At 40.3% G+C, this 24,702-nt stretch overlaps 1 protein-coding gene across 1 annotated transcript in view; it reads left to right on the top strand.

The window, feature by feature from the left end:
- Positions 1-427: 427 nt before the first annotated feature.
- Positions 428-24,702, top strand: part of BMAL2 (basic helix-loop-helix ARNT like 2) — a 30,214-nt gene continuing 5,939 nt past the window's right edge. The window contains exons 1-12 of the mRNA XM_056845990.1: positions 428-555; positions 2,465-2,503; positions 3,341-3,379; positions 3,947-4,104; positions 7,731-7,810; positions 9,886-9,978; positions 13,493-13,610; positions 14,354-14,497; positions 17,955-18,195; positions 18,707-18,813; positions 21,015-21,162; positions 22,973-23,031. Coding sequence (XP_056701968.1) covers positions 461-555; positions 2,465-2,503; positions 3,341-3,379; positions 3,947-4,104; positions 7,731-7,810; positions 9,886-9,978; positions 13,493-13,610; positions 14,354-14,497; positions 17,955-18,195; positions 18,707-18,813; positions 21,015-21,162; positions 22,973-23,031 — 1,321 coding nt within the window. The 5' untranslated portion in view covers positions 428-460. The remainder of the gene's footprint in view (positions 556-2,464; positions 2,504-3,340; positions 3,380-3,946; positions 4,105-7,730; positions 7,811-9,885; positions 9,979-13,492; positions 13,611-14,353; positions 14,498-17,954; positions 18,196-18,706; positions 18,814-21,014; positions 21,163-22,972; positions 23,032-24,702) is intronic.

Here is a 24,702-nt window from a genome sequence, read left to right as displayed (position 1 = left end):
CTGGGGTGTGTACATGAGAGTACAAACTGGTATTAAAATTCTTACCGAGTTGTGGAATACATGAGTTTAACCGTAATATGGGTAACAAAAGGAAAAGGCCAGTGCTTTAGATGATGCAAGTGATCAAACCTTGGACACCTCCCTAGAATGATACTGTCAAATCATTTGTTCTGCTTCTATTGTAAAGTATGCTGTAGTGGCTAAAAGTGTGACTTGGGAAGCATGAAGCGCATGTTTGCTGGTGTTTGTGATGGTAGGGCTCTGCTGTATGTTTTTTTAAACCTATCTTAGGGCCACCTATTTGAGCTGCATTCTTTGGCATGGTTTGTTTCTCTTCCTTTCATTTTAGCCAAAATAAATAGAATAGAACTCTGTCTCCTTCACCTTGGATATATTTTTCCCGTTCACAGATCTTTGGATGGAAGGAACCCCATGCGTTTCCTCTGTTGTCTCAGGCCTTATGACTCCCATAGCAAATCCTGCCGCTGCTAGTTCAAGCAATACGTTTGTGGTAGAGTTTCCAAGGAAACGCAAAGGAAGTGATTCTGATAACCAGTAAGTGAGATGGTTTACATTTTTCATTACTGTAAAAGAACTGGGTCATACAAGCTTCTCTTCATTAAATGTATTAATGCAGGGCTCAGCAAATCCCAGGTGCCAGGTCACCATGGCAACAAGAAATTTCATTGTGGTAACTAGTATTTTCAGCAGTTGTTTGATGGTAGTGTTGCTCTGCAAAACTTATTTCAGCATCAGAATATTCTGTAGTATATTGTAAAAATGCATGCATGTGATGTTTTTGTAATTGCTTATTTACATGTTAACTTGATATCATTCAGTGGTGGTAGGTAAATTCATTTTACAACCAGCTGCTTTCTATATTGGCTCCAATATTTTAAATAGAGCTTTTTAAAACAATAATGAAATTAGGAGAAAATGGGGAGAAATTAGCTTAGGAATTAGAAGTGAGCTTTTTGTTGTGGTTATGATGATGGGGGCAACCCTATATTTATTTATATGTTATGTGTGTGTTAAGTGCCGTCAAGCCACTTCCAACTCATGGCCGACCTATGAATCAATGTCCTCCAAAACATCCTATCAATAACTGCCTTGTTCAGGTCTTGAAAACTGAGGGCTGTGGCTTCCTTTATACAGTCAATCCATCTCAAGTCTTCCTCTTTTTCTGCTGCCTTCAACCTTTCCTAGCATTATTGTCTTTTCCAGTGACTCTTTTCTTCTCATAATGTAACCAACGTATAATAGCCTCAGTTTAGTCATTTTAGCTTCTAGGGACAGTTCAGGCTTAATTTGATCTAGAATCCACTTATTTGCCTTTGGTGGTCTATGGTATCCTTAAAATTCTCCTCCAACACCACATTTCAAATGATTCTACTTCCTTCCTGTCAGCTTTCTTCACTGTCCAGCTTTCACACCCATACATGGTAATAGGGAATACTGTGGCATGAATTATCTTGATCTTGGTTGCCAGTGACACATCCTTACACTTAAGAATATTTTCTAGCTCCTTCATGGCTGCCCTTCCCACTCTCAATCTCCTTCTGATTTATATACTACAACATTTTTGTTTTAGCTTTAATAAACTTACAAGAAACTATTTTTGGTAGCAATAACTAGAACATATGGGTATTAAAATACAAAACCCAATGACTGAAAAATTAACCTGGCTGGGCGGGGAGGGAGGGAGAGTACTGTTGGAGCCGAGGGCCAGTTGGGACCAGCTGCCTGAGGGGCAGAGAACAAGGAAGGAAGGGCAGAGCTAGTTATTGGGCTGGGCACTTAAGATAATAGTACAGTGAAGTTAGGAGGCAGCTAAGGACTGAGACAGAGTGGAGCATGCCAGGGACAGGGTTGTATGTGAGTTCAGTGAACTACTCAGATTGAGTCTGGGGGTCAAGTGCTGTGCTCCTGGCTGCCAGGTAATTATGTGGTCTCGGTCTCTCTCTCTGCTCCCCCCTCCCAGTGGGAGGGAAACCTTCTTTCACATGTTGCATATATTTCCAGGGCCACGGCTCTGCCCCCCAGGCCAAGAGCCCAGGTGCTCTCACCTGTGTACTCTCGCTTTTGAAATGCATCACAGATCCCAATTATCTGTTAAAGACTAGGAGAGGAGGTGCAGTGGATGGAGCATCCTAACCCAGCATTAGGAAGATTTTTTAGAACGGTTCCTCAGTGGAACAGGCTTCCTCGGGAGGTGGTAAGCGCTCCTTCCGTGAAGGTTTTTAAGCAGAGGCTAGATGGCCATCTGTCAGCAGTGCTGATTCTATGACCTTAGGAAGTTCATGAGAGGGAGGGCATCTTGGCCATCTTCTGGGCATGGCGTAGGGGTCACTGGGGGTGTGTGGGGGAAGTAACTGAATTTCCTGCATTGTTCAGGGAGTTGGACTAGATGACCCTGGTGGTACTTTCCAACTCTATGATTCTAGTTTAACTTCTCTTTTCTTAGGTACACAGGTGACATCGAAGTTGATGATCTCCAGAGCAGGTATATTTTTATTTGCTGTCCATATTTAAAATTATTTAGAGTATTGTGTTTTGTACAGTGTTGAGAGATAGGACAGGGCAATTGTGAAATCTCTATGCAGCTACCTGTGTACCCACGCAAGGTCACTAAGAAAGTTTGCTTACTTCATATCCAAGATGAAAAGTGTCCTTGTTTGTTTGATAGAGTCATTCAGAACTTGAGAACTAAATACCTTACAGAACTCAGTTAATTACAAGGCATAAAACCAAAAGATCATTCAGGGAGATACTGGTGAGAATTTATATTTAATTGTAAATCAGGGTATTTGCTTAAAATGCAATTCTATAACCAATGTGTTATTAAAAAATCTTAACTTTATTTTACTATCTGTAGCATTTTATTCATTCTGGGTAGCTCTCTATAGTATTTCATTCACCCTGGACACTTGCCTTCTCATTGATTCGTGTATAGGTCTTTTCCCTTCCATCTCTAGCTGTGAATCACAGAAGTAATGTGAATGTTCTCCTGATGTTCATGTGGTTAAAAAAAAGGTTCACTGCGTTTTAACTTGTATAGCTGTATTTTTTTCTAACTGCTAGAGTAGATATACAATTTTTTAAAAATAGTAGAAGAGCAATGTGATCGGCACTGTTGTCCTCCCCCCTCCATTTGACTAAAATAATTCTTTAAAAAAATGTTTTAAGTGCTTTCTCCTGGAACTGGCTGGCATGGTTTATTGCTGTATTTTGGGCGAGTTCCCAAAGAATTATACTATTTGAGAGAAATTTATGCAATAAAAAATAGTATCATCTGGTCCATGTTTCTGCATTTTACTAAATTTTGCATTTATTCCCCTAGGAGTGAAGATGAAGAACATATAAAAATTAAATATTTCAGGTATTGCAACTTGCAAAAATACAGTTTTATAGAAAAGAAATATTTTAATTTAAATTAGAAGTTTTGCATTATGATCATAAGCTTTTGCATCAGATTTGCCTGTAGTGTTAGCATGACATAGGACATAATCCCACCACAGTTAAACACATTTTAAGTTCCAAGCATATGCTTGACAGACTCCTGTTAAAATCCGCAGATGGGCATCCCATTTCTGAAGGGGGTGATAGATAGTCAACGGCTCCTCCAGTGTAAGTAGCCCGGACGCCGGTGCTGGGGCCCCAGATGCTGGCACAGTGCCTTCCTGGCCTCCTAAGGGATTTTGTCCTTAGAGCTCAGGAATGCGCTGAAAGAGGGATTTTTAGGAGAATGTTTTAGGTTGGCATACCTTTTTCATTTAACTGGTTTTATTGTTTCATGTTGATGATGGTCAAGAATGGTACATATAATTTTTTTAAAGGGTCAAAAATCTTCAGCTACATTTTTTAACAAAAATAAATGTGTTTTAGAAACGAGTGGTGTGAGAGGCGAGTCTAATGGAAATGTATTTTTGTGGTACATTTTTCTTAGGGAGGCTCATAGCCAAACAGAAAAGCGAAGAAGAGACAAAATGAATAACCTGATAGAAGAATTATCTGCCATGATACCTCAGTGCAATCCAGTAGCACGTAAACTGGATAAACTTACAGTGTTAAGAATGGCTGTGCAGCACTTAAAGTTGTTGAAAGGTGAGCAACAAAAGATCCTGTCTGGGAATTTTATAATAAACATTTGTTTTTCCAACCTTTTGAGGAAGAATGAGCAAACACTATAAGACAGTCTTATAGTGGCTCTTTTGAGGGCAGAAAGGTGGGATATAAATTTTGTAAAATAAAAAATAATCTTTAGAACTCCTAACCCTTTGGTCTTCACAGCGACTTGTTGGGAAACCATGATGCAGACAGTTACTGGCAAAGGAGATTTGAATGTAGATCTCTCACGTTCAAAGCCAGCACAGTGTGCACTACAGGATATTGGTTCAGTTGTGTTTGTTCATACTAAAGTACATTCTCTAATTAAACGCTCTAATTAAATTATCTGTTAAAAATGTGACATAGGCCACCTACTGCTTGCCTCTGGTCAACAAATACTGCTATGTATTCTAAGAAAGCAGAATGGCACAGAGCCATTTTCCAATGAAGGTGAACATTCGGGCTTCCCCCTTCATATATGTTAAGTTTGTGAATAGGGTGTGCATTCAGTACAATGTTACAAAAATCTATTAAAAATGCAAATGAGTTTTTATGTTACATCATTTACAATTTTAATGTTATTTTTTTTAAAAATTAAATATGACAATAGCTTAGCTTGTTAAGTATCAGCAATCTAAAGTACTTCAGTACTGAATGATGTAATATCTGGGAGTCCAGATGTCATGACATCTCAGGAAGAGAATCTTCCCACCACCTCATAATGGAATCCTCTGACTATGTTTTTTCTAGCTCTTAACCTTTTGACAGCATAAGTGTTATTTCTCTAAAAACCATTGTGCTCTATAATAATAATTGTGTGCTTTCAAGTCACAACTGACTCATGATGACCTTAGGACCATGGGGTTTTCAAGACAAGAGAGAAACAGAGGTGGTTTGCGGTTGCTTTCCTCTCTTCCTTGTTGGTCTCCCAACCAAGTACTAACTGTGACTGACCCTGTTAACTTCCAAACTCTGACAAGATCAAGCTATTCAGGGCTATTCAGACTGCTATTGGCATTCCTGAATAATAAATAAGCAAATGATTTCTAGTTAATTTAGGCTGCTGGTTGAATCGTTCTTTTCTTTTTTAATAATAATTTTTTATTTTCTTAATTTGACATGTTAACATATAAAAATTTCCAATACTAATAATACTAAAAAAAACACTTCCCCCTCTCCCTCATCCCTCTAAAAATAAATTGTTTAAACTTTTGCTAACGGGGCTAATCCCTTTACTATTTTAATTGACATACTCTTATCCTATCTAACATCATTCAATCAATGCTTAACATAAAATTAATAAAAGGTATAAGTAAGGGATTAAATCAAAAATTATTCTCAAAATGGTCCTCTTGATAACTATTAAAATACTCAATAAAACTAAGAACAAATAGGAACCAATAAAAAGTATTTATGTATAGTCAAGAAGAAATTAAAGAAAGTATTAACTTCCCCTACACCTCCCTCCTCATTAAAAATTAGTTGCTATATTGATTTTCCATTTCACCCTAGCTTTTCGTTTCAGTAAAACATAATCATATATAATACTAATTCCATTAAGGTTTTTAACCAGTTCATTGTGATCATGTCCACAAAAAAAATCAAACTCTTATAAATTCAAACATCTTATACTTCTGATAAATCTATATCAAATGTTGTTATATTTCCGTTTAAACTAGTCCTTTTAATCAGTTCCTTTTAATCATATCAGCAAGATTGACCAAACTCTTTTAAATTTGTCCGTTTGCCCGGAATTTCCAGCATCTTTCTTTTCTCCATTAACAGTAAGCATCGGAAATCATCCTTTGAGGTTGTTAGTAAAATCCCTTCTGCAAATGGATGGTCCTCATAGTAAATCCACTTTGCAATCTGTTCCATCCAAAATTCAAAAAAGAGAATCTTGTCAACTCCAATTTTCCTGTTCTTTAAATCCTTCAAGCAAACATTCAAAAGTTCATCATGCAGGTTAAAGAAACAAAGATCAAAGCCACCCATATTCAGATCTCCTGTTAACTGCTGGATTGTTGCACGTTGCTTATTGAAATTTCCCAATTCCTCTAGAGAGGTCTTCTGCTCTTCATGTATCTTGTCATCTACAGGCACCAGATCTTTAAGGTCTTCCTCGTTCATTGTTTGAGTAGTTGACTGGGTAAAGATATTCATCATTTTCATCATCCGTTCCATCTGCTTTATCATCTGCTCCTGTTGTTTTAACAGCTGTTTATGCTGTCTTGCAAATGTCTCATTTTGCTGAGCAAACAAATCTTGAATTATTTTTTCCATAATTACTTGCGAGGGTTCAACAAGTTGAAGATATTTTTAATATTTTATTTTGGCGAATTTGGCAAGTCTTAAAAGGTATGGAAGGAATTTGGCAAGTCCCAAAGTATGGGTAGATTTGTAGTTCATGCTGAACGTAGTCGCTTAGATGTTCCCCTAAAAATCCTCAAAACAGCCGAAAAACAAGTTTTAAAATTGAGGTACCATCGAGTTGTTTTAGACGCTCTAGGTCGACGAGAGCAGGAAGTAGGAAGTCGGCCGGAAACTATGTAGCTGCGGACCTTCCGTCGTCCCCTTTTTGTAGTTTTAAATAGCGAACCTTTTGGTTGGTGCACCAAGGGGATTCACTTCCGGTCCTGCGTGCTTCTGTACTTCTCTTCTCCCCGTTGCCGGCAGACGTCCTGTAATACGATGTACTGTTTCCTAGAGGTCTTCTGGTACTTCAAAATGGATCTTAAGTGCGTGGCTGGAGGACCTTCCTTGCCCATGAAAGGTAGCGTGACCAAGGGGAGGGAGGGTTTTATTTCTCCCTTCCCCTCAAACGTCACAGAATCTGATTGGTACTTGCCACGTCTGTCAAAAAGTTTACTTGATTAGTCTACCCCCAGATCAACTTGATAGAGTTCTTGCCGCCTTATCTGATGTCTTATCTTAACGGAAACGTTTTTATACAATGGGGGGGAGAGGTGTGGATTTCCCAGTTGATTCTGCCAATCAGTTCAACCTTCTATTCCCAGTAAGATCAAAAGAATTCTTGTTACTCACTTAGATTTCGGAGGGTGAGGTTTTTCTTCATTAAAAAAGTTCATAAGATGGTTATAGGTAATGGAGGTCCAAGCCTAATGCCAAAGAAAACGCTTGCGGCGATGCAATCTCCTCTTGATGCCAGCGGGGACAAACATCCACACCTCCGAGGGGCTTAAAAAGTTCCCTCGGAGGTATGGGAGTCACACCACTTTCTTCGGGCTGCAGAGGAATTCCTGCATCCCGGTCCACTATTTAGGACCGGGTTGGTGTGCTAAAAACACACCAATTCAAAGCGTTTCTTGGATTCCCTAGGGAACTCTCCCTAGGGACGACTGCTTGAGACCAGCTCGTTACCGGAAGTTCTCGAATTGTTCTTTTCCTTCTACTTCTGTTTTTGTTTTACTTGCAGACTGATACTACTTTCATGTCAGTTTACATGAAAAATGAACAAGGGTGCCAATTCTGAATGAGCTCCAGTTTGTTTGTTTATGTTGGTTTGTGAATTTTGGTTTGTGAATTAAGGATTGTACATGTGTAAACTCTGTTCTGGGTTAGACCTATCATAGACCCATAAACTTCTCTCTCTACCTTTTTAGGTTCTACTAGTTCTTACTCAGAAGTCCGCTATAAGCCTTCATTTTTACAAGATGATGAACTCCGACATTTAATCCTTAAGGTGAGAACAATAAATCCAAGATCAGTTATGTCCTTAAATACCAGTGTCCTGCAATGCATTAGAGTTTTCCCCCAAATCTACTACATGCCCTAGAGGGCCTGGGAGAGAATATGAGGGACTGGTTCTGTCCAGCCTGGTGGAATGCTCTGTCTGGTGACATCAGGGCCCTGCGGAACCTTAAAGAGTTCCGCAGGGCCTGCAAGACAGAGCTTTTCTGCCAGGCCTACAGTTGAGGACAACTGCAGGTATCATTCTCTGCTGGCCTCCCTATTCCCCCCCCACTTGTTCTGTGTTACTCTTATTATGGGGGGGGCAACCTACTGCTTATTCCAGGCACTATGGGTCAAATTAAGCGCTATCTGGAGTTTTTAAGGGTTTTTAATTGGGTTTTATTGTTTAATTTTAGAATTATACTTTTATTGTTAATATTTGATATGTTGATGATGTTCCCTGCTCTGAGCCTGGTCTTGGCTGGGGAGGGTGGGTTATAAATTGAACAAATAAACAAATAAATAGACTGTTCTAGTTGAATGCAGGTCATGAAGCCATTTAGTGCATTTTATGGAACAAGGACATTTTAAGCTGATCTTTGCTTTTGCTTATCTGTAATGTCCACAATGTTTGTTTCATAATGCTCATTTGTATGTTACCAGTTTATATTACATTGGCAGGCAACTTTTGGCCCGAGTACCAAGACCCCCACAACAAAAGAGTTTCCATCTAGACATTAGGGAGAATTTTCTAACAGTTAGAGCTGTTCCTCAGTGGAACAGGCTTCCTCAGGAGGTGGTAAGCGCTCCTTCCCTGGAGGTTTTTAAGCAGAGGTTAGATGGCCATTTGTCAGCAATGCTGATTCTATGACCTTAGGCAGCTCATGAGAGGGAGGGCATCTTGGCCATCTTCTGGGCATGGAGTAGGGGTTGCTGGGGAGTGTCTGAGGGAGGTAGTTGTGAATTTCCTGCATTGTGCAGGGGGTTGGACTAGATGACCCTGGTGGTCCCTTCCAACTCTATGATTCTAGGATAATTACCTCTGAAGATGTTAGTATACTAGCAAATGGGGTGTGTGTGCATGGAGATGTGGATTGTGGTTAGCTTAGACACAGTGAGAGTAAACTGAGTGCTGCTGCAAACAGTGCCTCAGGGTCTCATCTGGCCTATTGCTGGCCCTTTGGAAAAAAAACAAAATTGTCTGGCATGCTGATCTCTGGCATTCTTTCTCAAATATGTATACTTCCTATATGTGCACTGAACATTGTAAGCTCTTGCTAGCTTGTAACAGCTTTTGTAAGTGGCATTCCTGCAAAAATATTTTCTTCTTCAAGAGTGACTATTTTAATTTCATATTTTTAGCTTTGTGCGCTACTTGCATTTATTTTGCTGTGGTAACAGCGTGGATGTTTAGAGCTCTGTGCTACACTGTGGCAGGGAAGTATGGGATTATGCTGCTCCCTTGTGCTAATGCTAGATGTCCCATATAAGTATCAACAGTATTAGCAAAAGCAGTGCTGATGGATAAATTGATAGTCTTGAAGAAAAATACAAGAACTGACTAGCTCGTAGAAAAGGGCTGTATTGGGATCGGCAAGCTGATTTTAATTTATGAGGTTATTGGAAAGGCAGCAACAGAAAAATACCCACCATACTCAGTTTTTGGAACCTGCAAGATGAATTAAGTAAATAGTGAAGTGAGAAATGTGGATGGATAATCTCTTAAAAGAACATGCTAATCTTGGATGTTTTGGCATGCTTTTGGCATGCTGGAATGGGAATAAGCATAATAAAAACTTGCTTTGCTGAGCCTCCCCCCCCCCCAAAAAAAAATTCCCCACTAGTAATTGGGAGGAACCAAGCATACTTAGATACAATCCTGTGAACAAGTATTTAAGAGTAAATTGCTGAGTACACATGTGAAGGATTGTACTACAAAAATCAAGTGGAACAATAGAACCTGAATGCCTGCAGATTCCTGTTCTTTCTCTTCCTTTCCTCTCCTGAGTCCTGATGTTGTCTTTTTTCTGCCTATATTTGCTTGTTAGTGTGTTCAATGTTTGATTTTTTCCCTTTAATTTATAGGCTGCAGATGGGTTCCTCTTTGTGGTTGGATGTGACAGAGGGAAAATCTTGTTTGTTTCAGAATCAGTTTCCAAGATCCTTAATTATGATCCAGTAGGTGATATTGTTTTGTGGATTTTGTTTAAATACAGATGCTTATATTCTTTCCCTAGCAATACTGATAGCTGCTTATGAAGCAATTTGGATCAGGGGACAAGTGTAGGGGGAAAAGGATTAAACATTTTCTCATTCAGTGCTGCTTCCCCAATCAAATTAATTCTTCCACAGACCTTTTTGAAATAAAGAAAAAAATTGTCAGCAGATCTGATCATGGATCTTCTGCATCACATTTGTCTCGGCTCTGAGTGTTTAGAGTCAGTGAACTAGCTGGAGATATTGATGCCCAGGGAATGCCCACAGTGTTAGCCTCTGAGAGGCAGGGATATGAGTCACCACAACCCTCCAGATGAGTGACCGGCCCCTCTGAGTCTGGGGCTTCTTCCACAGCCAAAGTTTCCCCATTGGATAAGAGAATCCCAGGCGCCAGGAAAGGGAGAAGCCAGTGGATGCCAAGAAGTGGTTACCGTGTGTGTTTTAATCATTTTAAAGAAGTAGATGCTTAACCTGTGTGAGCCAGATGCCAAGCTCTAAAAGGCATGGTGGGCAGAATATCCGGTGACATTAGTGAGAGCTGAAGGGGCAGTGGAGGCAGGCTGAGGGAGAAGAGAAGAACGTGTTCATGGGTGAAGTTAATCCACAATCCAGGCTCCAGCAGGAAGGCTAGAGAGTGTCCTGGCCAGGGACTTTGGAAGAATGAAGGAAAGGCATAGGCAGTGAAGTAATGGTCACTGCCAACAACTGGAATAAATATGTTAGAACTACAGCAATTTCCATCCTTGGGCCCCATTTCGTTTCATGTGCCACTCCAGTTTCTCTTTTGTTTCTGTAATGTATAAATTGGCGACTTCCATATGTTGTGATCTGTGAGTCTAGATGGTTATATGAATTCCCCCTTTTATCCCTTACAGTACCAGGGAAATGGCATGGAGGCTGCAAGTACTGCCAGCAGCCTTGTGAGTCAGTTTCCATCCGTAAGGATTCATTTTCTGCTTGCCATAACTTTTTATCAAGATATTGATTAATTGGAAAATATATGCTGTCAATCGTAAGGCTTGCTATACCTGCAGAGAACTTATTGTTTTCAGGTGCACAAACAACTGAACGAGTAAATGATCTGAATTTTGGGCTAGGTGCTGGTGGCAGCATTTCAGTGATCACATTTGGCATTGCAGTCAGATATGCCACAGCAGATATTTAGGATAAGTGTTATCTTAGAACACTGGATGGCCTGATCTGGTTACGGGAGCCAGTTCTGCAAATGTGTTCTTCCCTTTGTTGGCTGTGATGGAAGAGATTCTGCAATGTGTTGCTCTTTCCTGTTTTGTAGCGAATAATGGGCAAATCTTGCCTGCTCGAGGTTTCTCTCATGGTGCTTGTAATTATGCTAGTTAATGTCAACAGCAACCAGTTCCATTGTTGTAACTAAATTTTAATGTTCCAGGATATCAGTGCTCTTGCTGTGAACATATATGTGGGCAGTTAGTTCAATGCAGATACTAAAATTGTATGTGAAAAATCAAGAAATGTTTATTTATTTAGAAAATTTGTATGCTGCCTCTCTAGAATCTGCTTGAGGTGGCTCCCAATAAAACAATACCAACGAGTAAATGAAACAGTAACTAAGTCAAGCCAATAAAACCGGGTCAATAAAAAACCTGCCAGAACAAAAAGCAGCATAAAATAGGAAAAGCAGTGTAAAATGATATTACTTAACAGTCCTCAGGTTTGAGGCAGACCGTAAGATGGATCCCCTTGGTTAACAGTCTGGGTAAATAGACATGATTTGGCCTGGGGAAAAGACAATCATGCTAGGAAAAGTTGAAGGCAGCAGGAAAAGAAGACCCAACACGAGATGGATTGACTCTGTAAAGGAAGCCACGGCCCTCAGTTTGCAAGACCTGAGCAAGGCTGTTAATGATAGGACCTTTTGGAGGATATTGATTCATAGGGTCCCCATGAGTTTGAAGCAACTTGATGGTACTTAACACACACACGCTCGCGCGCGCACACACACACACACACACACACACACACACACACACACACAAGGATAGGAAGATAAATGCCAGGTAAGTCTGAATGAGGAAAGCATTCCAAGGGTGGGGGTGCCACCACCAAAAAAAAGTCTTGAAATCTGCACTTAAGTTTTATTCATTCATTCATTTCTGTTTTTTCCACAAATGGTGCTTAAGGTGGCTTACATATATTTAAAACCATTAAAAATTACTAGAATAAACTAATAACATACTAAGAGACATCACACTAAAATAGCAACCATAACAGCAAATTTCTTAGCAGCCTCTGGATACTAGCAGCAATAAAATAAAAAGATTAAAATTACTTAGTGCTAAAATAATCAGCAGCAATAGTATTAAGCATAGACCAAACGTTGAAAGCCAGAACACAAAAAGACAGGGGCATGAACAACTTAAACAGAAAAAAATTAATAGAGAGCTTGGGATGATCAAATATGTCCATTGCAGGTGCTGGAAACTTAGTATACTTGGTGCCAGCCAAATATTTGTGGGGAGAGTGTTTCATAGTCAAAGAGAAAGCAGAGGAGCTCTGCTTTTATGGCAGAGCATCTACTTTCTGTGCAGAAGGTCCCAGGCTCAAACCCAGGCCCCTGGCTTGTTTTATGCTGCCTTTCCACTCAACGTAGGGTCTCCAAGGTGGCAAACAAACAATGAAAACATTCAAACAAACTTTAAAAAAACTTAAATAAACAAAAAAATTACCAAATAAAACAAAGTATAAACACATGAACCCATGAGGAAGGGTCAATGAGAATCGGTGAGGAATGCCAGACAATAAAGTCTTCACCCGCTGATGGAAGACGATGGAAGGGGACAGATGAATCTCCCTGAAGAGAGAATTCCATAATTGCTATATTGTCTAAGTTTTTGAGCCTGCTCAATCAGGTCTCCGGAAATGCAGTTCCTCTCATTTAATCTGACCGCGTCTCAGGTATGTCCGGACCACTCATTTGTCGTCACCCCTTCAGGCGCTATGGCAGGTTGACATGACATGACTAACAGGGTCTCATTGGTTGGGACAGGGGGGAAACTAATGGTCTGTCCCTCTTTTCCCTTAACTGAGTAATTCTTCTACCACCACATGTCCCCAGCCCATTATTTACCTAATAGTGATGCAGTCCCATCTCCCTACAACTTAATATTTGTGAATGGAATTTAAAAAATAATTAACCTGACCACTTACACACTTCCCCAAGTTCCATATACAACACGGTCTGTTTGGTGCTGACCTACATCCTTAAAATAAATCCAATATATCTTGATCTAGCAATGGAGAGTCTTTGACAATCAACCAGTGCCTCTCTGTGCATTGAAGGGTCATCACTTGATCTAGTCAAGTTAGGTAATCACAGTTGTTATTATTATAATGAGGCACCTTAAGTACTTAATGAACTCTGATTATCATAATTTAGGGAGGGTATGTATAGTGGATGTGCGAAAGCTTGAAAGCTAATAATGTTATCTTCTGCTAGGCCACTTTGATTGGGCAAAGTCTTTTTGACTATCTTCACCCAAAAGATGTTGCCAAAGTGAAAGAGCAACTTTCATCTTCAGATGCTTCACCAAGAGAAAAGCTAATAGATGCCAAAAGTAAGTGTATGCCTAAAAATACTTTGATTTCACAATTTTGTAATACATGCATATAGAAAAATATGTTAGAGTATTTGTAGATATGTTCCTATGGACATAGTTTGTATGAACAAAATATTAATGTGTTTATGGGAGTCCATTAACAATTAAAAACCATTCTCAGCAGGCATAATACTAAATGAGCAATGTTAAGGCTATGAGATGTATGGCAAGATCTTGAATGTCTTTTTTCCCCTAGGCATACTAGTTTATTTTTCTTGTGTTTAATAGATCTTATCAGTAGAAACGACCTGGTGTGGTCAAGCTTGGGATAAAATGCTTCAGTACCAAGAATCACTCTGCTCTGAACATGTTAAGTGCCAGTCCTAATATAACCACATCTTATTTCTATCATAAAGGCATTATTTACTTTGCAGATGGTTTTGAATGAATATTGTCACGTTGCTTTTATCTTCCCCTTACCAAATTGGAGATGAAAGTTGTATGGACCTTATATTTAACTCTAATAAAAAATACTATACCATTGGTTAAAGTTGTGAAATATCTTGCTACTGTTCTTGAGTCTGTTTGGCTAGCATGTTTCTTCATTTTTCAATTTAAATTCATTGAAGCTTTTAAAATAGCTAATTACAAGAGTTAAAATTTCAGAAGCAATCTAAAGATATGCAAGTTAATGTAGTTGCAAGCTGTTTTTCATACCTCACATTTGATGCATGTGTTCTATTCCTTTTAAACTTTAAAAGCTGGATTGCAAGTCCATACTGATTTTCAAGCAGGATCATCTGGTCTGCATTCTGGTGCTCGGCGGTCGTTTTTCTGTCGAATAAAGTATACAAGAAACATTGTCAAAGAAGAAAAGGAGTCTTTGCCAAGTGCAAAAAAGAAAGGTATTTCTCAAATTGGGAAAGAAGCTATTTCTTTAGTAATATGAACTGATTCCGGCTCTGTGTACTTGCACAGAAACTCTTGTAAATAGGTTTGCCCAAATCTGAGGGGACATTAGAAGAGCTTAATTTACAAGAGGAAAGAAACTTGTCACAGTGCTACTAAATGTTCTGGGTCATGGTCTCTAATTCCAAGGTCTATGACCATACAGGCTCCTAAAAGTTGTTCTTTTCCTGTTCTTTTCTAATAGTTTAGTAGTAACAGCTTGCACACTATCACTGAAAACAGCACTGGCTTGCTCCTTAAGTGCCACCCATGTTGCCTTTTTAGTAATGCAGCAAACAATTTCCCCAGTACTACTTGTACTTAGACCAAGCACTTTTCCTGAAAGATAGAATTATCTGACACATATGGGAGGAATGGTATAACCTTGTAGAAGCATCCAGATGAAACTTCTATGGATTCATCAGTGGCCTTTTGCTAGCAACCAGGATGCAGTATTTGAGCTGATATGGAATGATACTGCAGTCCACCTTATTAACCTTGAGTGAAACCCTGCGTGGAATACAAGATACTGCCCATACTGCTGATATTTCTGGAGTTTGCTTGGTGTACCCTAACTTCTATTTACACCATTGAACATATGTACTTATTTGTACTGGTAGACTGTTTTTAGCATCAGTTGTCATCTCAGTTCACCCTCGCATACTATGAAATATGAAACGAGGACCCAGTGCAGTTCTTTTGGATGGTACAAGAAGGGAACCTGCAAGTACTCATGGGGGAGAAGACATCACTGACCCTCCTCTTGCTCTGGGCCTTGGCAAAGTTATTTTAGGTTCCTTTAGACAGTCCAAAAGGTCAGCTGAAATTTTGTGAGGCACTCTCACAAGATCTGAGTCTCACTTCGGCCGAAAAAGGAGGCAAAGCTGATGCTGCAAGTGGTAATGCTCCATTCAGCAGTGTGTCAAACTAAACTGTTTACCTGACCTAACGCCTGTAACTTGGGCTGTGAAAATGTGCCAGGTATTGGAGCAAGCTCCAGTAACATTGTATTTTGCATCATTTGCTGGAATATACCAATTGAGGGTGCATGTTTGAATGTTCTTCCACTTTAAAAAGAACCCCACGGCTTTATGTATAAAACTGTGTGTGTGTGTGTGTGTGTGTGTGTGTTAAGTGCCGTCAAGTCACTTCCGACTCATGGGGACCCTATGAATGAAAGTCCTCCAAAATGTCCTATCTTTGACAGCCTTGCTCAGATCTTGCAAATTGAGGGCTGTGGCTTCCTTTATTGAGTCAGTCTATCACTTGTTGGTCTTCCTCTTTTCCTGCCGCCCTCAACTTTTCCTAGCATGACTGTCTTTTCCACTGACTCTTGTCGTCTCATGATGTGACGAAAATACGATAAGCCTCAGTTTAGTCATTTTAGTTTCTAGGGTCAGTTCAGGCTTGATTTGATCTATAACCCACTGATTTGTTTTTTTGGCAGTCCACGGTATCCGTAACACTCTCCTCCAACACCACATTTCAAAGGAATTTATTTTCTTCCTATCAGCTTTCTTCACTGTCCAGCTTTCACACCCATACATAGGAAATACGATGGCATGAATTAATCTAGTCTTGGTGGCCAGTGACACATCCTTATACTTCAAAATCTTTTCTAGCTCCTTCATGGCTGCCCTTCCTAGTCTCAATCTCCTTCTGATTTCTTGGCTGTATAAAACTAACATGACATAAAGAAGAGTTCTATCCCAGCCTTTTTCTGATATTGCTTTTATATGGAGCCTTTCTCACTGGTAACGTTATCCCTTCCAAGCAGTCTTTAGTAGTGACCAGCAACTGAGTCAGCCCGATCTGAGGATACTTAAATCTGTAGACTGGATTAATGAATGGACAAGACATATCTTTCTATAAACCTGAAGAACACTCCAGGTTTGCAGAAAAATCAGAAATCTAAAACAAACCAACAAACATGGGGGGTTTAAAAAAACCCAAATGATAAAAGAGCTCTTGTAGCTTTAACAAATGGAAGCCCCCAGTAACCGTTGCTGGGCAACCACAGCATTCTAGGAATGGCTTATGTGAGCCTTTCAAAATATTGTCGAAGGCTTTCACGGTCAGAGTTCATTGGTTCTTGTGGGTTATCCGGGCTGTGTAACTGTGGTCTTGGTATTTTCTTTCCTGACGTTTCGCCAGCAGCTGTGGCAGGCATCTTCAGAGGAGTAACACTGGAGACACTGTCCTTCAGTGTTACTCCTCTGAAGATGCCTGCCACAGCTGCTGGCGAAACGTCAGGAAAGAAAATACCAAGACCACGGTTACACAGCCCGGATAACCCACAAGAACCAGCTTATGTGAGCCTTTCCAAGGCTATTTTGGCTGTTGAGAGAGGACTCATCAGGGCCAGGTCTGGCAGCAACCACCTGGTAACTTGATGCCACCCAACTTGCATGACTCACCTAGACCTGGCTCCTTGCTACTGTTCATCAGCAGCCACCCTATGAAAGCCAGAGTAGTGTAGCAGTTAGAGCTTTAGAGTAGGGTCTGGAAGACCCAGGTTCAAATCACCAGTCTGCCATGAAAGCTTAATAGGTGATGTTGTGCCAGTCACATATTTTCAGCCTAACCTACCTTACATGGTTGTTGTGAGGATAGAAAGGAGGAAAGGAGAATGATGTGAGCTCTTTGATCCTCACTATGGAGAAAGGCAGTGTATAAATGAAGTGAATGAACAATAAAGGAGGCAGATAAAAGGTAGGTTGGTGAATGACTAATAAAGAGAGAATGAAGCAGGAAGAGGGGAGATGTGGGGGTTGCCAGAAGCTGGGAAAGGGTAGATAATGTGGGGAGGGGGATACAGGGGAAAGTGATGTACCTCTCACAAGTCCTTGAGGGTTCCCTACCACGCAAGTAGGCCTGACCCAGCAGCTGGCACAGGACAACTGTGCCGTAGTTTTCCTAGGTAGAGGATGCTGGGGAAAGCTGAAGACAGAGGGGCAGATTGGCTGTGGTTGAGAAGGAAGCTGAAAAAGGGGAGAGGCTATGGGGCGATTTCAGGAAAGGGAAAATGAAATAGTGGGAGAGGGAAAAATGACATGCCTCCCTGCATTCCCTTGCGGGTTCCCAGTTGTCAGTTTCTAAACTGATTTTAATCTAAGTTTGAGAAGTTAGAATTTTCTTCTTATGTGAAAGAACTCATTTTAATTGCCAGTGCTTGTGAAGTACCTTTGCAAATCTTTATAAGACTGGAATCACACTTTCATGGGTAATAGTGAATTTTAAAAAATTGTGTAAAATATAACAAATTTAAATTTGTTAAGATTTTAGACTGTTCATACTACAAATCTAACTGCACTGTAATGGATAGATTTGTAGGGACCATGTCTTTAGGTTAACATGATATCTGATCTTTTAGGGAAGAAAATGAAAACCTGTTTTGTGTTTTGACTAAATTAGATCATAAAAAGTACTGTACTGTTCATTGCACTGGGTATCTGAAGAGTTGGCCTCCTAATGAGGTGGGTGTAGAAGACGAGAATGATGTGGAAAAAGACAGCAGTAACTATAACTGTCTTGTTGCAATTGGGCGATTACACCCTTACGTTATTCCTCAAAAAAGTGGAGAAATAAAGGTGAAGCCAACTGAATTTGTAACGCGTTTTGCCATGGATGGAAAATTTGTTTTTGTAGATCAACGGTAAGCATATTCACTTTTTAAAATTTGATATAATCTCTTTCTAGTTGGCTAAAGTTTTCAGTGGCCTGGAATGTCGTGCTTTGTCTGCAGGTCTCCTACTGAGTTATCAGCACTTGTTAAAATAGCTTGAAGTCCACTAGTTAAAATAAAATGTTTAGAGCATCACTTGCTAATTGTAACAGCTGTGTTTAATTTAGGGACTTTAATCAGTGCCAACTTCAAAAGGGTAACTGGCAGTCTGTATTTGGTAAAGTTACCAGTATAAATAAATAGCTCACAGTTCCGGAGTTCAAAACTGCCACCTAAAATGTGATTTTACTCTGCCATTAGAGCAACCTTGTAACTCTCTTGTTTTGTCTTATGATTGTGTTTAAATTTTAGTTTTAGTGCCATTTCATTTCAGACACAAGCATCTGTTGCTTTTGATATGCATTTTCTGTTTAGAATAAAATATTACAGAGACTCTTTTGTATGTTCACAAACCTATTGAGTTTTTAATGTTTACTTACAGAGCAACAGCAATTTTAGGTTATCTGCCTCAAGAGCTTTTAGGAACTTCTTGCTATGAATACTTCCACCAAGATGATCATAGTCATCTAACTGATAAACACAAAGCAGGTACAGCACATCCACATTGTTCCCTAGTTAATTTATATTAACACTGCCTACTACTGCATCTGAAGTGTGGGAGAAACTGCTTTGAGCGCCTAGTATTAAACAGGCCAAGATAACAATAAATCTATGTAATCTTTATTTCTTGTGCACATGGATTAATAATTCTGTTGTACAACTGTGGGTAGAGTTTCTTCTTTATAAATAAAGAAATCTTTATTTCTTATGCACATGGATTAATAATTCTGTTGGACAACTGTGGGTAGAGTTTCTTCTTTATAAATAAAGAAATCTTTATTTCTTATGCACATGGATTAATAATTCTGTTGGACAACTGTGGGTAGAGTTTCCTAGGATACTCCCACATTCATGGAGATAGCTAGTGTTCAATTTAGTAAAGATGTGGCAAAGTGTTGATCTGCAGTTATGTAGTTAACTCTTGGATTTTTGCAGTGTTGCTTTAACAGCATCATGTGAGAACTTTGTGTGGGTACAAAGTTTCTAAACATCTTCCAATATTATACTTAGAACTAATAGTGGAGAGAATGCCTGTGACCTACAGATATTTCATACCAGAGGAAGATCTACTCTCAGAATCTCCCTGATCAAATTCACATAGAATCACTGATGCTGAACACATCCATCACGCTTCCCTGAGCTGAGTCAGACCAGTGGTCTGTCTACCTGAGTCTTGCCTACTGTGACTGGCAGTGGCTCTCCAAGGTTCTGGGCAGAGATTTTTCACTGCACCAGATTTCTTTAATTGGAGATGCTGGGGATGGAACCCAGGAGATTATGTGTGTAAAGCAGATGCTGTGGCCATTGAGTGACAGCCCCTCCTATATTTTACATGCAGGAATTGCTCAGTTAGTAAGCTGGAGCAGAATTTTTTTCCCCATAGGGTATAGCCTTAGTGCAGCTTTTTTCAGTATAAACAAGTGGGGGACCCACAAGGACTTGCGAGGGGCATTTCATTTCCCCCTGTATCACCCTCTCCTACTATTTCTTTGTTCTCTTCTATGGCAGCCCCCAAAGCTGCTCTCCTTTTCCTGCTTCCTTTTTTCCCTTTCCACCCACCAGCCAACCTACTTTTATTTTCCCCCAACCATCTTCAGTTTTTCCAGCTTCCCTACTCCTGGCAGCCTCTTCCCCAGAAAAAGTCTGGCCAAGTTGTGCTGCGGCCTCCAGTGCTGGGCTAACGCAGTGGCCTGTGCTGGTGCCAGGCCAGGCCCAGTGGTGCAATGGCCGCCAACTGGGCCTGATTCATTTTAAAACTCCCTCCTCCAATGTATTTTATTTTTAAGATTTCAGATTTTTCTTCAACTCTGTGATTTCCATTGGGTTTGTAAAGAAAACCCCCTCCCTCCCTGGTCTGTCCCGAGCTTCATTTTGCTGCTCTATCAACCATATTCTCTACAGCGCAATTTGGAAGTAGATGTATTGATATGTACAAAGTAAGGAAGAAAAGAAACCCCAAGAGTTTCTACAACAGCGCTAGCATATAAATATCACCGACATGAACTATTAAATACTAGGGATGCCAAATGCCTGCAGACAAAATGTCCTCCCCCTTTAATAGAGACGTCATGGGATATTATTTACCTTCATGCTATCAAATGTTTCCACTGCTTATTTTTCACACATTAGGCCTCTATTAAAGGGACAAGAAATTTTCCTCCAGGCCTTTTACCAGCCCTATCAAATACAGACATGTATTACAGGAGTAGATTCTGCGCTAGCTAGTTTTGCCTGGGCCATGTAGTTGTGCATCCTTGTAAATATCTACTTGCCTAACTCATTTATTTTTCCAGGGAGTATTGTGGCTTTTCTGTGAAATGTTTTTCTCTTCTGGTGAGAGAGAGACATGGCATCTCTCTGGTTAGAGAGAGACCATAGTATTTCCTTGGTTGGGCACACAAAACGGAGCTGTGATTTCTGCTTTGGGTTGCTCTCATTCACATCATTGTTCAGAAGCAGACTCACTTTATGCCCTTGAGCAAGGTACTGCCTCTGAGCCTTGCAAGGTGGGAAATCCAAGTAACCTGCGTTATGATGTGAGCGTTGGGATGAATGAGCGACATTTAGGGGCCACGATATAACGTATTACAAGCTATATATAAAGAGGTGATATAGTAGTTAACAACAGATCTTAATGCTGATTTTGCTTACAATCTGTTGGGCTCAAACGTGTGTGTTTCTTTCTGTAGTGCTGCAAAGTAAAGAAAAATTAATTACAAATTCCTACAAATTCAAAGCAAAAGATGGTTCTTTTGTCACATTAAAAAGTCAGTGGTTCAGTTTCGTAAATCCATGGACCAAAGAACTGGAATACATTGTGTCAACCAATACAGTTCTGTAAGTTTCTGATCACATCAAAGGTCTATTTCTTTGTATAGATTTAAGTCTAGATATGAATACTGCCAAGTTAACATCAAAAGTTGGATGTGCGTCCCCTGTCCATTATGATCATTTTTAGTGTAAAAACATATGCAGTGAGATTTGTGATACCTGGCACTTGGTTAATCAGCATACTCTCTTTACTGTCATGCTGGTTGGCACTGCCTTCTCTCAGGGGGCTCTGAGTTCCAGCCATAGGTGATGCTAGCTCATGGGTAGCGCCTTTGCTCCCTGTCTCGATCAGCATGTGGTGGGTAGGGACTAACAGTCTTGGATGTGTCCTGGCCCATTAAATCCTCACCCACCATACAGCTGATTGGCAGTATGGAGGGAAGGCGTATTCTAATCATGGATGGAATGTGTCTGCTGCTCCCCATACTACCTGAATGCTATTGGGTGGGTAGGTGGGGGGAGACACGTTCTGGCTATGGCTGAAATGCAGCCAGAATGTGTCTCATGCCCCTTCGTACTGCCAGTCAGCTGTATAATGGTATGGTGGGAGGAACTGCATTCTGGCCATGGAAACCACCTACACGGCCTCCCTGCTGGTGGTGCCCGTGGCCAGGAGCCCACCAGAACCTGCTGCCTGCTCCTCTTCCAGCTGCTGTCAAGCTATGGAGGAGCAGGCAGTGGGGCCCTGTTTGGTTACCAACCAAACCAACAACCCTGGTTCCCCAAGGATGCCAGTTGTGACGTTCGTTTGTTGCGGCTTGAGTGGGTCTTATTATTTTTCAATCAAGCATCATCCTGTATACCAGAATACTGGAGAGCATTATGTCTCTGTTTTATTTATCTTGCTGAGCAAAAAGATATATTATAAATACAGTAAAATTATAAATAACGGTATAACTACGTTTATGTCTTAGTGTTAAGTCCATGATTGTCTTTACTGTTATGTGGAAGGAATAGTGAATTGACTGAAAAACACTTTATTTTCATTGCAATAGCCTTGTTAGATGTTTGACTAAGCTTCCTAATTGGACTTGGGATCTTTTCCGCATTGGTCACAGATAAAATGAACAATCATTGGGGCAACAGGATTGTGTCTGCTAGCTCTGCCCTTCTGGCCTCTGACACTCCTGGTATGGGAACACTAACATGCACAGACCTAAAAAAATCACAGTCCATACATTGTTTAATTTACAGTGCAGTCCTAGGAATGCTGTCTTGGGCGTAAGCTTCATTGATTGGGATTCTGAATAGCCCTTTTTGAGATTGCTCTTTTAGATGGGTAGTAGAAAGGGTGTCTGACCTAGATGGCCCAGGCTAGCCTGATCTCGTCAGATCTCAGAAGCTAAGCAGGATCGGCCCTGGTTAGTATTTGGATGGGAGACCACCAAGGAAGTCCAGGGTTGCTGTGCAGAGGAAGGCACTGGCAAACCACCTCTGTTAGTCTCTTGCCATGAAAACCCCAAAAGGGGTCGCCATAAGTTGGCTGCGACTTGACGGCACTTTACACACACACAGAAAGGGTGTGGGGTTCAGGTAGTGCGTTCATTCATGTGCGCTTGCTTCATTTATACAAGTTTCCATCAGAGTGCACAGTAATAAGCCATTTCCAAGAGCAAGCAGAAGCGAGCCATAGGCAGACCTGGCAAGTGTAGTCCTGTCATCCCATTGTCCATTGGCTCTTTAAAAAAATCAAGTTCATTTTACATATGGAAAAGCCTCTGCTTTAAAACTTCAACTCTTTTTGGTAAACTATAGAGAACCGAAATTTGGGTCTTGGAAAAAAATAACTCTTTCACTTAAATATTATTTTTTGTAGAGGCCATAATGAGTTGGGTGAAGAAGCCCTGCTACCCTGCAGTTCCCTGTCTTCAGAAGGCAAGTGCTGTTTCTTATTGTGAGGATAGCTTGTATATTCTTCCTAGAAATATTATTGAATATAATTCAGACAGTGCTCTGTTCTTGTGTGAAAACTTCACTTTGGCGTGCTACCTTTAAAAAAGATCTAATAAAGGGTCCGGATTTATATTTATCAGTGTTTAAATATATAAAAGACTTTAGATTTGTTTTTCTGGAATAAGAGTCTCCGTTGTGTACTGGGGTGAATCATTCCTGTATCTTACCTCTTCACTGAACAAAGTCTGAAGCCTTCATCCAGTGTCAGGAGCTTTTCTTCATCTTGAGTGGCTTTTTAATTGAAGAAAGAGCCACTTAAGTCAAAGGATGGCTCCTTGGATGATGGTTGGATCCACCCCATTGAAATTCCCTTCTAAAGCATTTTAGCCATAGGAAGTCAGCTGTATGAAAGAAAAAATTAATTCCACCAGGCATACATTACACTCTGTGAACCTCAGGTAGCTCTTTGGTCAAGGTCCAAAGTTAATTAATTTGTATTAAAGCATCATGTATTAAAATACTCAAAGAAGGTTAATTGATCTTTCTTACTTTTCCTGCCTTTCCCCTGGGCATCCCGGGACCCAAAGTGGGTGCCAACCAAATAAAAATAATACAAAACAATTTAATAAAACAGCACATTAAATCCAATCTGAAAACTCTGTATGCCCCCACCAGCTGGGCATTCCTCCTCTGCCCGTGCTCATGCACCAACACCTTGATTTGGACTGGAAATTCATCAGCAGGCAGTGAAGGGACCTCAGAATAGGACTGATAAGGTCTCGTCTGCTAGCCCCAGATAATAATCAGGCATTTTGTACCAGCTGCAGTTCTCGGAGCTTCTTAAAGGGCAGCCTCAGGTACAGCATGTACAGTAGTCTAGCCTTGAGGTTACTGAAACTTGGATTAGCTTGGCCAAATCAAGCACCTGCAAATAGAAAGCCAGCTCCCTAACTAGCAGTAGCTGGAAAAAAATGGATTTTTCACTGTCATGGACATCTGTTTCTCCAACATGAGACCAAGATCCAGCAAGACTCTCAAGCTCTTAACAGAATCAGCAAAAGCAGCACACCATCAATGGACAATTCCATTTCAAACACTGGCTTGGATGTGTCTCATATTCTACAGAGACCAGGCAATTTTTAATCCTCCGTGTGAGTTATTCCCCCAACCACTGCCAGAATACATCTGTTCTGTTTCACTGGTACACTGAAGGCTTCTCGGTCTTCCCCATTTCTCAGGACTGCTCATGCTTTCTTGGTGCTGGGGCTCTCCCCATATGTGGTATTGAAGGTTACCCCTGGGGACAGCCACACTACTGCAGGATGAAGAGTTAGTACTTCCCACAGAGAAGTCAGTACTCATTATTTATTTGCTCATCAAAATATCACTGGAGGTACAGTCTATTGCTATAGGGTGTCCACAAGCTCAAATAAAATATGCCCGTGCATTCTGTCTTCTGATTTTTAATTCTCATTTTAATAAAAAGGTATCGTCTCATTAGTTGTGGCCTTACTGCAACAACATCAATCTCATCTTTTTCTTCAGATACTAAGTGGCATAAGTATATAATGTTGTTTAATATATATCCACAATTTGGAAGGCTAGGGCATGGACCTGTTGCTTCAAATCAGTATGAAATTATGGCATTACTCA

Source organism: Euleptes europaea, chromosome 3, assembly GCF_029931775.1.
Source record: "Euleptes europaea isolate rEulEur1 chromosome 3, rEulEur1.hap1, whole genome shotgun sequence".
Lineage (NCBI taxonomy): Eukaryota > Metazoa > Chordata > Lepidosauria > Squamata > Sphaerodactylidae > Euleptes > Euleptes europaea.
Note: the sequence above shows the minus strand (reverse complement) of the source record. Positions and strands in the feature narration are given on the sequence as shown.